Source organism: Fundulus heteroclitus, unplaced genomic scaffold, assembly GCF_011125445.2.
Source record: "Fundulus heteroclitus isolate FHET01 unplaced genomic scaffold, MU-UCD_Fhet_4.1 scaffold_85, whole genome shotgun sequence".
Classification (NCBI taxonomy): Eukaryota; Metazoa; Chordata; class Actinopteri; order Cyprinodontiformes; family Fundulidae; genus Fundulus; species Fundulus heteroclitus.
The window spans coordinates 7803-24472 of NW_023397307.1; the positions used below are offsets into that span (position 1 = coordinate 7803).

At 37.6% G+C, this 16670-nt stretch overlaps 1 protein-coding gene across 1 annotated transcript; it reads right to left on the reverse strand.

Moving 5' to 3' along the window:
- Nucleotides 1–592: 592 nt before the first annotated feature.
- Nucleotides 593–14755, reverse strand: LOC105917884 (ATP-dependent 6-phosphofructokinase, platelet type-like; the record flags this gene model as incomplete). Its single annotated transcript, XM_012852824.3, has 3 exons — nt 14513–14755; nt 4054–4127; nt 593–670 (listed from the first exon to the last, which is right to left on the reverse strand). Coding segments are annotated over exons 1-3 (261 nt in total), but the record flags the coding sequence as incomplete, so codon positions are not given.
- Between the last annotated feature and the right edge of the window lie 1915 nt (nt 14756–16670).

A 16670-nucleotide genomic window follows, 5' to 3' on the forward strand; every position in this document is an offset into this window, starting at 1 on the left:
TCCCTCACAGTCATTCCTGCCTTGTATCTTGGTTACTAAGTGCTGGGTTAAAGGATCTGAGAGCCCGTGACAAAGAAGACAAAGCTTAGTATTATCTGCATTTGTGTTCCTTTGCAACCAGCAAACACCAGGATCCTCATCTTGTTTGCGATCTTTTAATCAATCTGGAACCTTAGCCCACCAAAATTGGAACAGAGACCTAATAGACGAACGATCAAGCTGCTAACTTAAGCATTAAACATTCTGAAAACATCTAACTTAAACTAATATGATCTTTGGAAATAATTAATTGTATTTATTCAGATACAGCATGTTCACCAGATTATTTGCTAAATGAAATCAGCTTTAGACAATAAAATCTGCCAAAATCAGCAGGATAAAGATCTAATTCAGTCACACAGATTGAGGCTTTATTGGCATGTCACTTTGAAAGAGATTCCCTCTAGATAATTAGCACATCAATAATGAGTCTGCTTCATTGATTCAAACAACATTTATACCACAGTTCACATGTGAGCATCATTGTTTACAGCATCTAAGAGGGAGCATGGAGTGTGTGTGACCAGAAATTTAAGCAGAAGTTTGAGCTCACCACTTGCAGAACACTAGAGACACTTTCCCACGTCGCCTCTATGATGTTGTCTCCACCGTCTACCATCCCCTGGTACCCCTGAGATGAAAAACAAGCATCAAGACAGACAAAAAGGTAAGCAATCACTCAACTGTTAAAGCAATAAACAGGAACTCAGGAAGATTTTGAGGCTTTCTCTGCAGGGGTAGTTACAAAAGTGGCCAAAAAACACATTGTAAATTTATTACTATACATGAACACATCAAAGCATATAAAATTACTAATTTGTAAACTATTTTCCTTTTATCAATAACATCCTCATGAAGTTCATTGTAATAAACTCACTTGAACATTGATTGAAACCAGCAAGAGGAGTTGATTTGACAGACTGGAGAGGAGAGGTAGCTTGCTCTAGGGCACAAAACTGGACTCCCAGCTGAAAGCGGCACGAAAAATGACCCTGCTCTCCGTGCTGGACAACCCCCCCCCCCCACCCCTCTGCACAACCCCTTCATCAGGCAGACGAGTGTATTCAGTGGCAGACTGCTGTCCCACCAACAGATTTAAAATCACAGTCAAACTGACACCGGTTTTGCTCACGGATATCCCTGTATTTAGGCACCATCCAACTTTCCCTCGACTCGGCCCAGTTTCTCAGTCCCTGGGGCTTAAAAACATCTCCACAGTATAATACTGCCACCACCATGTTCCACAGTGAGGATGGTGCTGTTAGGGCGATGGGGCGTGTTGGGTTCGTGACACACGGCGTTTTCCTTGGTCCAGTTTCGTCTCATTTTACCAGAGCGTTCCTTCATACTTTTGGGGAGTCACTCACGGGACCTTTGGTAAACTTAAAGCGTGTCTTCTGTGATCCTTGGTTGTCATCATGTGATGCCTCTTGTTCAGTGGTGCTGCAGCCTCTGGGGCAGGGATCTGCAACCTGTGGCTCCAGAGCCGCATGTGGCTTTTTACATCTTCAGTTTTGGCTCTTAAAAACTTTGACCAAAAATGCGGGGGAATTTTTTTTTTTCTAAATGTAAAGGTAATTTAAAATTGCTAGCTTTAAGGATGCATTTAGTTCTGCAATATGTGCAACACATTCCCAGAAAGAAAGAAACTAATGGTGTGTAGAATATTTTACTATAGATAAATTAAGTATCTTTTTGTCAATTGGTTGCAAACAACTTGCTTTTTCATCATTTTGATGCCATTTGCTACAAAAATCAAATGTCCAATTGAAGAAAATGTATTAAACCTAAACATAAAAATACTGTCGGTTAAATAATAACTGTTGATCTTTAATTTTAGGGAAAAAAAACAAATTTCCTATTGTATACTATAAAAACAAGCTCTTGCTTCAAATAGATAAGTGACTTTTGGGGCTCAAAACAAAATTTGTTTAGCTCGACCGATAGCAGAAATGGCTCTGTGGGTTGTAAAGGTTGCTGGCCCCTGCAAAAAAAATATGAAAAACGGTGAAAATGTTTATATATACATATATATATATATATATATATATATATATATATATATATATATATATATATATATATATATATATATATATATATATATATATATTCACCAGTTTACCCTTTATTATACAGAGCCATCACATGAAAAAAGATTAAATTCACTTAAATTAAAGGTTGGAACAGAAAAAAATAGGTAAAATGCCAAGGGGGTGAATACTTTTGCAAGCCACTGGATAGACTGAGCGTCAAGCCCTGTAGGACGTTTGCAGCCAGCTGTGTAGATGAGCCTGTGTCTAAGAAAAGATCACCAAGGTGAAATGTTCATTCTTTGAAGACACCTTAAAATGTTGTGTAGCAATGTCGTTATATGACTCTTTCACATTCCCATGAAAAATAATTATGATGCACCCTGATAAGTTTTAGATCTATCAGAAGCCAATTAAATGGCTTAAATCAGAGACTGTAGAAATTATTGTTGAGATCTCACTGTTTCCATAGACACACCAAAGGGTTTAAAATCACCAGGAGACATCCAGAGTAAAAGTGAAGTGCCTTTGCTCTCAGTTGTCCTTACTCACAGTCCAGTGGCTTCACCAGGTTGATAAGAATCAAACTGCGGTCAATGCAGTATGAATCCTGCCTCTGGTCATTCATTTAAATCCACACCAAGACCAGGCTAGCTCTTCCTGCAGCTGTTTTTTGCCGTTGTGTCAATTAAAAACAGCTCATTTTCCTGTTCTAACAGTCTGGATCAAACAACAGTGAGAAAACTGGATTATTATTGTTATTTATTTCCATAATATACTGCTCTAACACAAATACCTGCAGTTTAATTTGTGGTTTAAGAGACAAGTGGTTTACCCAGATCAACAGTGCAATTTAGCTGAAGTTAGGCATATGATGCACAATTTAATTCTTCTCCTGGAACAGCCATTGCAAGAACATCTTAAGAGTCATAACAATGCATATTTGATTTTCTAATTTATTCAAACACACTTGAATAAATAAATAAATAAATATAACAAGTATTATCAACTGTTCTATCATAATTCAATACATGGTGCTAGAAGTTAGTGCTAAATACCACGCACGCTACATAAAACATACCGTATCAATTTCTAATGCCCACACCTGCCAGGTGGGTTATAAATATATGCAAAGACTATGGAGGGATCAGATGTTTTTTCTGGTGACCAGAGCCAAGAATGTACAATGTAGAGCCTCAGATAAAAAAAAAAAAAACATAAAGAAAAGAAGACTAAAGATGGTTTGTATTTGGGTGGGTAAGTTTAAAAAGTGACAACAGACGCCCTCTGAAAATAGCTTCATCTATAGGTTGGACATTTGGTCCATTTACTCATTTTATAATTTTGTTTTTCAAGCTTTTAGACAAAATTTGGGTTGCAAAAGCTGGAAATAGTGTTGGGTGCAATTTGCCATTGGGCATATTTTAAAGCCAGCTTTAATCTTTGAAATACCACATATGAACTCACTGAAATGAGCTGTTTTGATCAAATAATTCATACAAAACACTGGAACGGGTCAGGGCATTCCCAAATGCATTAAATTACTTAAATAGGCTGTGGTAATTTTGGCCAAATGTAATCCTGCACCTCAGAATCTAGAAAAATATATTTAAAAAAATGCAAATGAGTGCTTCAGTCAGTGTGGATTTACTGTAATGTACGTTTTATACTTTATTTGTTGCATAATGTGTTGTTTTTGCCATATCATTCTTGTGAGCTTGATGTGCAAAGATGACCAAACATGTTTATTTTAATTTGCTTACAGCACTTTCCTAACCCAGTTCAGTATCATACCAATAATTCTTCTTTCATAGCATGTTTTCTAAAGAGATTTTAGAAACATAAAGCAAAGGCAGGACTGGAAAAACGACTTTGAATCCTGCTGGGTCTCTAAAACCCAATGATGCAGCAGTACAGAGGAGCAGTCAGCAAAGATTTAGCGTGGCAGACACTGCAGACTCTCCCACGTCTGGACTCTCACCTCGTGAATAAAGTAGACTTTGGCTCCTACATAAATGCCCATTCGGACGACGGCCCGGACAGCTCCATTCATACCTGGGGACAGAGAGAAAATCAGAGGCTTGTTTTGGATATTTTCATAAAGATGATTATTGCTACAGAAAACATCTGCGTCTTACGGTATACAGCACCCTCATCTGTCATCTGCTGACTAATGAGTCGCCTCTCATGCTTGTTTTTTCCCAAAACAACGCAGAGAGAATTTTTCCATGACATAATACAATAATACACATTATTTTTTTCTAAAGAGTTAAAAGGTGCTTAAAAAGACAGGCATCTTTTATGTTAATGTGGGATTTAATAATAAATGCAGAAAATATTATACCATGACGCTCCGATCCAGACAAACTCTATAAACACAGTGCCATAACTTCCTAATCATCTAGATTCATGAAGTTTTGTAGTATGGTGGAAAAGTCCTCATACCTCTTGAACTTTTTTATATTTTGCTATTCAAGCACAAACCTTAGTGTGGTTTGAATTTCTTTGTAACAGACCAACACAAAGAATCGGGTTTCTAGTAGGATAAAAAAATAATAATCTGAAAATGAAAAATGAAACTTTTAAATCTTGCCACACATTAACAAAAGGTTTTGGACTTTTACTAGGCCACTCTGACATAAAAATACCTTGATCTTACTATTTCTATTGCGAAAGTGACTGAATATGAAATTATATTCAACACATTAAAATATAGGTTTCAATGAGGCTCATTTGTCAGATTAAAAGTACCTTTTAAAATGACACTGTTTGACCAAGTATTAAACATACATTTCATTAAGCTCATGTTTCTGTATTAGAAAATATCAGTTTGATATAATATTCTAATCCTAAATGTTTTTATCATATCTAAGCAAAAATCATTATTAAATGAAGAAAAAGGCTATAAAAAACGTCTGTCAGTGACGTATGTTTATCTCACATAATTCAGTTACTGAAACACTCAGACTCAGACTCAGACATACTTTAATGATCCCAGGGGGAAATTACTTAACGAAACAAATGGACTTTTGGATAATATTCTAATTAATTGAACATGAATGTTTTGGCTGGTGGTCCTGCTGCAAGGGAAGCTAAACAGTCTTGTGCAACCTCTAGAAGGTTTTCTTTCCTTCAGAAGTCTCCTAAATTTAGCTCAGATGGCCTGAACATCAACGCTGACCAGATTTTATTGTTAATGTTGCCAGAACCATGTTTAACAGTGGGAATGGTGCCTGCACAGTGACCTGCAATGTGAGCCTTCTACTACGTATAGTATTATTGAATGTGGAGCTAAATACAGTAATTCTAGTCTCCCCAGACTACAGCACTTTATCTGCATGTTCACTGTGTCCCCTGTGTGGCTTGTGACAAACTTTTACAGGACTTCTCATGACCGTCTCTCAACAATGGCTTCCTTCTTGCCAATCTTCCAAAAAAAAAGGCCCAATCTGTGGAGTGCATGATTAACAGTTATGCTGCAGACAGATCCCCCACCAGAGCTGTGCCTCTCTGCAGCTCCTCCAGAGCTACTGCTTCTCTGATTAATGGTGCGTTCACACCGAACACAAGTGAGGCGGCATGAGTTGAGGGTTTAGATATCATCCCAATCAGGGACTAGATGTGGTTGTGACAAACGGTGAAGGAGCACAGTGGAGACAAAGTTTTTTTCTATCAAAATATCAGATAGAAAAACTTATGTTGACATGGGATGAAGTAAAGAATGCTCTTTAGAGGCTTGTGGGTCGCTTTAACCCTAACCCTTAAAAGGACCGTTAACTCTTTCTTTTAGATTTTCTATTTTCAAGATGGCAGACTGAACTTTTATCTGGGAAATGTTAAAAGCTTGGAATACTGTTTTAAAATCTGAGCTTGCCTTGATCCACAACATTATCCTTTACCTATCTAATGTTTTAACATGATTATTTACATGTGCTCATTTCTGCTGGACCGTCACATAAAATCACAATTAAACACATAAAGCTTTTGTTGATGACAAAATGTGGAAAAATTCAACCGGCTGTTTAAAACCTGAGCCATGATTTAATGACTTTCAGCTGCGACATTTTTATTGATCTCACATTAATAGTCATTTCTCACTGTTTTTACTTTAAATTTAACCCAGGTATTTTTTATTTTTTATTTTTTTACAGAGCATAGACTTCAACTACAAAGGCTCCATCCATATACCTTTATTAATAGCTTCTTTCTTTTATTATTTATACTTTATTAACAACTAACACAAAAATTCTCAAAGAGGACACACGTCAACAACCAAAAGAAAGACAAAAGTAATACATATAACAACGTAACAGCATAGTAATATGGAGAGGGGCTACATAAATTTCACAATTGTTTTAAATTGAATGCTATTCCTGTAAATCCTGTGATCACTATATACATGTAGTGAAAATCTGACACCATAACGGCCTCGGTTACCTATCCGAGTGACCTCAGTGCCTGATCTTTAAAGCTGAAAGCAGCAGCGCTAATGCGGAGTGGCAAGAACCAAGAAGAAGGCCGGGGTAAAAGAGTTCAGAACAGAGGGAAGCTGAGGCAGGAGAGAGAGAGAGAGAGAGAGAGAGAGAGAGAGAGAGAGAGAGAGAGAGAGTTGCCCCTGAGGTTATGCCAAGACAGAAGAGCTCATCGGAGCACTTAGCGCTATTAGACATGAAACAGGCTTTAAATCTGAGAGCGAGTCAAGGATCACAGAGGAAGGGCAGTTTCATGATCAGAGGATACCAGCCTTTTCATGTATTAGTTGGTATCTTTAGATGAAACATGGATTAAAGAGGGGATTTTGGGTAAACACTGTTCCTTAGACTGAGAGGTGTCTAAACAAGAAGGCTCGTTGGGAAGAGTAGATGTCCTGCAATCAAAACGTTGTGAGTTTGATTCCAGCTTCAACCTGCCACGTGCGCAAGGCACTTAGTCCAGAGTTGCGCACCAATCTGCAAATTGACAGAGGGATGTTTATGTTGGGTGAATGCGGCCCAGGTGTGCACCGCTTTAAGTCGAAAAGTACAACACAAGCTCACTTTTACGACAGAAACACGTGCTTTCCAAAGAAACCGTAACCGTACGCAAACATAAACTAATTGGCAAGATGACAAAAGTGCACAAACAACATGAAGTACATTTACTCACTGGAGGGGAAATGCCATGTGAAAACCTAATGTTTCCATGTAGTCTCTGTGGTCTGTAGTCCAGTGAGTATTTGCTGGGCTGTTGCTGAACATGTTGTTCTGTCATAATGCTGCAGCTACATTCCCACAATAAGGCCCAACATGCATCCCAATAAGAGACTTCCTGTACAACAGACATATGTTTCAGGGTAGAGTGAATGTTTTTTTTGTTTGGAATTCACTTTTCAGACTAGTAAACATTACAATTATTTAATTCTAAAAATTAGATTTTTTGTTTTGCACAATATAATGGTTTATGTTTTCTGACTATCTTCCAAGTACTGCAGATAATGGAGACGTACACTCAGTTTAGGTTTTTCTGTGACTTTTAGATTATTTTTTTTTTGTTGTTCTTGCTGATTTTTGTTTTTGTTAGTTTGTTTGTTGCAGCATTTTCCACATTTTCTGCTCTACTTAGCTTTTCTGGCCGTTTCGTTTTCTGGAGCGTGGCCCTCAGTTAGCCTCTGACCTACAACACCTGCTCTCTGTTTGCTAACTGTCACAAGCGTCTTGTTAAGCCGTGGCTTTTCCTGTATACACTTTTCTTTTTCATCACCAGCCACTTACTTTCTCTGCATACATCCCTGCTGGGTTTGATCTGCAGTTTTCTGAGGTACAGTTTTAGTTTGGATAATACACACATTGTATTTTTTTTCTTTAGAGATACTGGCTTTTTTGTACCTTTTAGTTTTATTCTCTGTTTGGTTTCGAGAGGCTTGCTGATGTAGTGATGTTTCTGTATTTTAAATCGAATATTTAAAATCAAAAGATCTACAGAGACTTGGTTTAAACAAGAAAAGATTAAAATGCATACAGACAGTATGATTTAAGAGCTGTCAGGGTTGTTAAAATCGGGCATTCATAATTGCCTTTGAAATTCTTTGTTTAGGTGAAATTCTTCAAGATTTAAAAGCTAAAACTATAGTTGTCCAAAATTGATCCTGGATTATATAAAGGTGAGGACTAGCTGAGCTGAAACAGCTTTCTGAAGGTACCTATATGTACGCTCAGAGATGTAAAGCACTGAAACAATCAGAAATGGGAATGTACTTCCTTATTCTTTCAAAGCAGATTTTAAGTCCACTACTTTCATGAATTTATCCTTTTTAATTTCTTAATCTTTTCATATACGTTGCAGCTGTTTTCCTCTAAACTGCTGTGTGAGTGCAGCCTTCAGGGTTACTTGTAAGTATGTCAGCAAAGTCCATCATTAGGTAACCAGAGATTTAAAACAAACATGCTGGTTAAAGCATCTGGATACCTCTCAGATGAGCTGGGTTATAAACCGTGTTCAAAGTTTTCAGCAAAAAATTAGATGTATGGAAGTACAGGAGAAGAGATAGAGAGACAATAAAGCTTCTGTAAGATGCTTAAGTCTGCTGAATGCTTTCTATGAGGACAGAAAGGTTTTTAGTTTGCTACATTTGAGCTCAAACCTAATAAATTAAGTTAATAACCAAAAGTATTTTGTAAGTTACATGAATATGACACTGTCTCCAACATTATAATACAAGTAAATGGTATCACTTTACAATAAGGCTTATCTTATAGATGGCTGATAAATAGATTAGAGATTTCTTATTAATTCTTCTGTAGATGCTTTATAATTAATTTAAAAGTGTTTATTATGCATTAATCAGGATGAGCAAGACATAAAACTGACTGGTTTCGTCCAAAATTAGTATGGACGAAACTAGTTTAAAGGTGCATAGCTACGTTATTTGATTTTTTTTTTATTTATATGTCAGTAGCTCACTCTGGTTGCATACAACGTTTTTATGAAAGATTATCACATCCTGCTGTCATATCAGTTGTTATTTTGCCGTTTTATGCTTCATTTTTGCTCAGTTTGTTAGAAAATCAATCATTTAGTGTTTTATTTACGATTGTACCGGAAGTACGTACTGCGTGTGCACAGCAGGGGTTTAAAAAAAGGAAGCGGCTAACGGCTATTAGCATCTCCAGGCGAAACAATGTAGGAAGGTCCAAGATCTAGTGAAAAAATGCAAAAAATATGATTCCAAGAGGGAAAAGCCTGGAATGTCTCTGGGAATACAGTATGAACGTTGGTGTTCACTGAAGCAGACGCTAAACCTGCTGATCGCTCAGATGTGACCGCAGAGTTACCTGATGTGAGTAAATGTTCTGATATGAGACTCTTAAAGTTGCTGTAGATTGTTTTATTTAATTAATAACGTTGGTTTTCGATCACGCTAAGCTCCCGCTTTACTGTGAGGCATTGCAGAGGGTTAGGCTCTGTCTGGCATTATTTACAATGGTTTTATTACTTAAGCTAACCAGCATTATGGTAGGTCTGCGATACTGACACTAGATGGCGCCACATCTGTTTATATCTGGTCATCACGCCTGGTGCTGCGGATATATTTATCCACAAAAAGGACCTTCACAAGATTATCAGGATGGAGGCTTGGGGTATATAACTTTATTTTGTCATGATCAAACAGGTTTTGGTCTTTTTTATAAACATATAACGTGGCTATGGACCTTTAATCTGTTCAGCTATATATTCATCCAGAGCTGCTTAAACATTGCAAGTTATTATCTTGTAAGCATAAACTGGCCAGTAGGAGGTTCAATAGAAACTGTTTTTTTTTTTTTTTTAAAGGAGTTGTACTTCCGACTGAATTGAAGCCCAGTTTTGTGTTTTTCCAGTCAATCTCAGATTCGACATTGTGAATACCGGGGTATTTTTATTTGTAAAGACATAAACACAACACGCAGCGGTACCAGCAGCCCATCCCCTCCACTGGTCACATCGCATGCATGCTATGCATGCGATGTGACTACTCATCGGATGGCGACCTCATTCTTTAGATACTGCTCAAAGACATAATCACAAGAGCTTATTCAGTAAACTTGGCAGAGGAGAGGGGGCCCCAGCAGGAGGCCACAACAACAACAACAACAACAACAAGGCACGAGAAATAATTATTGAGCACATTTCAGCTGTTTACCTTCAGTCACTGATACATAAAAGTGCAAATGTTATTTTAGACGCCATCTGAAACTTACTGAAGTAAGTCCAGATCAGTTTGTGACCATAAACCTTAAGATTTTTGTCCCTGGGCATGTTGTCAAAACAAACGATACATGAAAACAAAGAGCACAGGGGTATAGCGTGAGCTGTGAGCGGCAGCAGCAATTTCCAGCTCTTGCCGCTTTACCTCTTGTCAACGATAACAACCATCAGGCACCTTAAATAAGCAGCGAGTGATTAAAATTGTGTGAAAGTAGGGCAGAACATGCAGTAGATCATATATTACGGTGTTATTAACAGCTTCTGACGCTGACAAAAAATTAAACAATTCAGGTAATTCTAACAAATTTGGAATTGGCCACCAATTATTTCACAATGATAAGAAGAATGAATGCAGACATTTATTATATCATGTTATTATATATTATTTATAATGAAACGGTATGAATGCTCTTTTATGGATATTCATTTTACCACTACATGCAATTAATCAACACTAGTATACACTTAACTTAATCCATATCATCCTTTTTTATCTTGTAACCATTGTCCAATTGTATTTTTAAGAACAAAATAATGTCCACAATATTAAATCTGCCTTTAGCTACCCGTCTCTTTAAAGGGGACATATCCTGCTTTTTAGTGCCTTCGTTGTTGTGGTCTATATAAGGTGGAAACTCAACGCTTTGGTCTAAATTCCTCGTTATTATTGCCTTACAGCCCCTGGTCTGTAAGGCAATCTGAGAGCAACTCGTTTTGGTGCCGTCTCTTTAAATCTGAAGGCTTCGCCCAACAACGGGACATTTTCACTTATCCACTTGTAGCTTCGGCATCCTTCAGTTTGGACTAAAAATAGCGGTGAAAAGAAATGCCGGATTGGAGAAGTTGGTAAGCTTGCTTAGCAGCTAAAATACTGGGTGTAATTGTTCAAAAATGTAAACGTAGGGAACGTACGAATGTAAACGTACTTGTGCTATTTATGTTTATGTGTATTAAATTGCACAGTATATATATATATATAGTGTAAGTATAGCTAGAGGCTGGTGGAAGTTTCTTTGTGAAACTATGAATCTTCGTTGTATTTCCATTTAATTTTGTTCCCTTCAGCGTCACTTAGTCTGTTTCTGCAGAATTACTCATTTAAAGTCCAAAAATGAAACATCATAACACAAAACTTTATATCCTGTGAAAGATATGTTTGAATGTGACACTGTAAGCTATTTATACAGCAGAAATTTAGTTTATCTTTCTCCAAAAGTCACTTCAGTCATTAAACTTTAATTCCTGGAACAAACTGTAATTTTGATTGCGAGGATTTTGTAAACAATGTCCCAGTGGGTAAAGAGCGACGCTATGGACAGGGTGGGCCGTGCGCTCAAGTCTCCAGTGTTGCTAAGAGATGAGTGCTGATTAGTTACCAGGGGTCAATGCAAACAAGTCAAATGTGTTTGAATGTGACAGCAAACCTAATGAGTTTTAGAGAAATCAATACTACGGATAAATAAGAATGAACTGGCAACTGTTGGAGGATGAGTCAGTGGGTCTGTTGTTGTGAAACAGATGGAAAATCGAGCAAACGGTGAAAATGCGGTGAGGTTATCACCTCCCACCATCAACATGTCCTGGTGAGAAGATCACACACCTGACGCTGATTCTGCCGTCACACCACGCTTTCACCTGCAGCTTTTAAACCAGCCAGAAATCCAGACTTAAAACTATAACCAGTCCAGCATAGTCAGTTTATAATAATAATAATAATAACAATTATTATTATTATTATTATTATTATTATTATTATTATTATTATTATTATTATTATTATGTTTATTATTATCATTATGTTTATTATTATGTTTATTATTATTATTATTATTATTATTATTATTATTATTATTATTATTATTATCATTATCATTATTATTATTATTATTATTAATCATATTCAGACACTTTAGAAATATTTTTATTTTAGTTTTTTGAGTAATTTCATGGAGGTTTGTTGGACATTTATAGCCACTTTGTATTTATAATTATACATCATATCACTGATGACTTGCATTTATATCTTTTTTTTTGTTTGTTAATCCCTTTAAATCTTTCTAAAATACATTGAAGTTTGTGGTGATAAAGGGGTATGGATAAGGCACAGCAAGGTACTGTTAATTGTTACTGTATCTTTTATTTAATTGTAACCCAGACAAAGACAAAGTAAGTTATTTTTATTATTATTTATGATATTTATTATATGGCTGATACACAACTACCTGTGGATTGGTTTAAAAAAATAGCAAGATACAAAAATGAATAGACTTAGATCTGAAAGGAAAGCAACACAACGGTTTAAAAGTGGGCTGTTTTTAAATCCGTGTATGCTCTAGAAACACGGCCTAGCTCTCTTAATTTAATTTCTTTCTTTCAGAGGAGCGTTGATGAGGGATTTCAGATGCAGACAGTCCTCAGGGGCTCTCAGATGAGCTCAATGAGTCCGACTCTCTGCATCGTTTTCACACTGGCTGCACAGTTTTAAAGGTGCGGTTATAATTAAATCTCAGCTGCTGCCACAAAGACCCTGTCCTAAATACAAAGGCTGTCCACGATACGCGGCAGGGGCATTGACAACTGAGAAAGAGCATATCCCTCCACTTTCGCCAGCAGCCTATAGGGCGCACGGTGTTGTGTAACAGCCAACAATAGCTGTGGTTTAACTGGTGCATGTGTGTGTCCTAGATGGCAGAGCACAACATGTTCTATGCATATGGAGAGCCGATCAGTAATCACACACTAATAAGGTTTAAGGTGCATTCTCTGCAGGCTGCAGGGACGCAATTAGAGAATTGATTACATAGAAATACCCCAAAAGCTGACTTATTGACTTTAGGTTTATCAAACTGACCTAAAACCCATTTTTTTTTTTAAATATGTCCTTATTTTTACTCTACATATTTTGCACTGGATCTCCTCATCACGCCGTCATCTCTGTGAAAACTGGCTGCTCCTCACGTACTCCTGTTTGACCTTCAGTGACTGGAGAAGTTAAGCCGCTGAAGGTCACAGGAAGCAGATTTCAAGCTTTTCCGAAACAAAAGCACAAACCCCAGGGGCGAAACGATGCGCTTTTACTCTGAAAAGGTGCGCCGGATGCAGACAGTTTTATCCAGACAAATTTATGTTGGGCCAGTCGTGACTCAGCCTCCGTGATGCAGGAGGAATTATTTCTGTGTGGCAAAAAAAAAAAAAAACTCCAGCTGACAGGAAGTCCAAACCACAACATGTTACAGCTGATAAAGAAATAAGAAAAAGGCACACTTTGAGAACTTTTCAATGCACAAAAATTATAACTAATAAATATAATAAATGCATTATATAAAAAAGAAACATCTATTTTTTTTTAGGAAACGAAAATGTTTGGAAATAGGTTGCGGGGTAGTTAAATCCTACTGTAAAGGCGGGGGTGCATTTCTGGTATTGCTGCATCAAACTGGACCCTTTTATGGAAAATGTCCAACATTAAGACGCTGAATGCTGATCCAGTTGAGTAATAGGCCCGCCGGCGGGGATGCGCGCACGGGCCTGCGCCATCTGCGCGTACGCGCAATCAGCAGGTGACACTGCATACTTGGAACAGCTTCCATTACATAGATACGAGCCAGTCAGTCACCTGTTGATAGTGTGGCCGCTTCCGACTGTTTGCGCAAGCCCTGAGCCGTGCCCTGAAGGTGGCCGCGGCGGACTGCCAATCTTTATCAAAACTTCACCGGCTGCGAAGAATGCTGCAGCATCCGCGCACAAGACGAGACAGGGGAGGGTACGCGCGAAAGCTGTTGCGTAACAGCGGGGAAGATTGAAGAGCGGACGTCCAAGTCCCCGTTTCCACAGAAAAATATAACATTTATAGAATAGGAAAATATAATAAGAGGAAGACATTTTTTCCTCCACTTGCCGCGACGCGCTGATATCAAAGCACACGCTGTTCCTGCTCCCCGGGAAATGCGCAGTTTGGACAAGCTTAGTCAGATGCACCCTTTATCGGACAGGAGCTTGTCTGCAGCAGGTCTGCAGTTAAATAATGAGAAAATCATACACCTTAATCTACACAAAATATGGAGGGAATAGTCAGCTTTTATAGTTGGAAGTAACCAGGCGGCTTGGACCGAATAAACTGCCCTACAGCACGTTTTAGGAGCGGACTTGGATGCTTTTCCCCCCACTGATCCTGACTCCACTTGGCACTTCTTCCAGCCCATCTCAACTCTTTTTACCTTGAGCATCTCCGCCGCTGGTCAGCACTGCGATGGATTTTCCAGCGCCAGACAGATTCTCGAAAAATTTCCGGGTGTCCTGCCGCTTGGGTCCCATCGCTCCGGCCATCGCTCAGTCCGCAGGGAGTGTATTTACGGCCGCCAGCAAAGTTTAGATGAACTCCTCAGAGAGCCCACCGGACGAATGCACTGGGGGGGTCTCTGCGGCCGAGGAGAGGGAGACAGTTGTAGGACCGCAGCCGGTACCGCCCCCCACCTCCTCCACCCCTTCAAAGATCCTACATTAGGACAGATTGCTGCCTTCTCCTTACAAGGAGGAGGATTTTCCACCACATATTTGGATGGAGGCAGCAGACAGGAAAAAAAATAAAAAATAAATAAAAAAGACATGTCTTCATTTTAAATGTTTCTAATTTCCTGTAGTTTTGATCACGTCTTAAAGCCTCAATTGTGTACTTTTCCAATTTGACAACCGATATAAAACTTTCCCAGAAAATCTGCCATGTGACTCTTTAGTATGAGCGTTATTTTTATTTATTTTTTTTCATCAAGGTGAAATCTTGTGAAATCCGTCAGATTTCACAAGATACCATAAGTGTCGCAAACGGATTTCACCCTATTTCAGCAGTCATCTGAAATAGGGTGAACATAAATATCCTCAGAAAGCAGCTAATCTGCCATTAAATTCAAATATAAACCTTATTTTGACACACTTAAGATACTTTTTAGAGTCTCTATGCAATTTATCAAAAATAGTTTACGAACAAATGGATTTGAACTCATTGAATGTTTGTTTCCAGATACAAAAAAGTAGCTTGAGAGGTTAACATGTTGGTACAGAACAAACTGGAGAGTGGACTAGTTGTGTTTCCTGCATTGTTATGGTGATCTGCTAGTTTTCACAGTATTATCCATTCATTGTTTTAGTATTTTCTGGTTTATTGTTGTTCTATTTCTACTTGTCTTTAATTAAAAAATAATAATAAAAAGTGTCAGCTGTTGTCGTGAAAGTTTTCTGTTGTTCTGTTCGGTTCTCAGAAATAAATGTATCCATTTTATTTCCACTATCTAGATATTTTGGATAGTCACTGTAATCTTTGACCACAGAGGGCGCTGTTTTTCAAAAGTTGCGTCTCAAGTGGGAGTCGTCACGTCATTTTTGTGACGTTTTTTCGTTTGCCGACGGTCTAAAAAGACACTAGAACCAAATATAACAGAAATAAATGAATATCCAAAGCCTTGTTAACATGCAGTTAAATGACAGAAGCACATATATGTGCAAAGTAGAAGAACTTAAACATATATTTGAATTAAGGACAATAAAAGACCCACTTTTCTTTTTTTAAATTTTAATTTCTTTCTTTATTTATTTTTTATTTTTTTTGTAGATTCAACACCTACTGACTTGAGCTTTTAGTATCCACAATTAGTTGAATTTTTCAGTCATCATCTAATTTGTTTGCATTTAATTGATTGCATCATATGGATTCTATGGTGAATTTAAATGACCATTAAGCATTTTGGCCATTTTCTCTGATTTACGTATGCATTGGAAAATAAAACAGTTATCGGCGTAACAACATCTCTGCAGTCAATTGAATATGCCGAATAACTTTCAATCATGATATTTAACAAGGAAAATCACATCAAGTCATCACCTCTGGAACTACTCCTGATAGTGAACTGCCTGCCTGGTTGAGTGTTCTTGCTTTTACGAATGGTCCTGCTGCATTTAAGATGTCCTTACTGTTTTTTTTTTTTTATGTTTTGTTTTTTTATATGTCCATTTTCATCTGTGGCATAAACCAAAAAATAAGCTTCTGTTTTGGTTTTGTGATTCTTCATGATAACAGTCCCACTTTTAAATGTATACCATTTAAGATGTGCACAAAACAGTAAAGCTAAACACAAATGAAGCAATGAGCATATCTGATTAATCTATGCAAAAGACCAAAAGAATAGACATATAAACGAAAAATAAGTATAAAAAAGTTATCTGTGGTAATTCCACCAATATTTTGTATTAAGTTGCAGCTCTTGGGATGCATAAATGCCAAAACAGGACGTTTCACCACCATCCTTCTGCTTTGAGACTTGGAAAAGGGAGCAGAGTGATATGTCTTCATTTTTTATCTGCCTTTGGCCGTCACGATCTGGC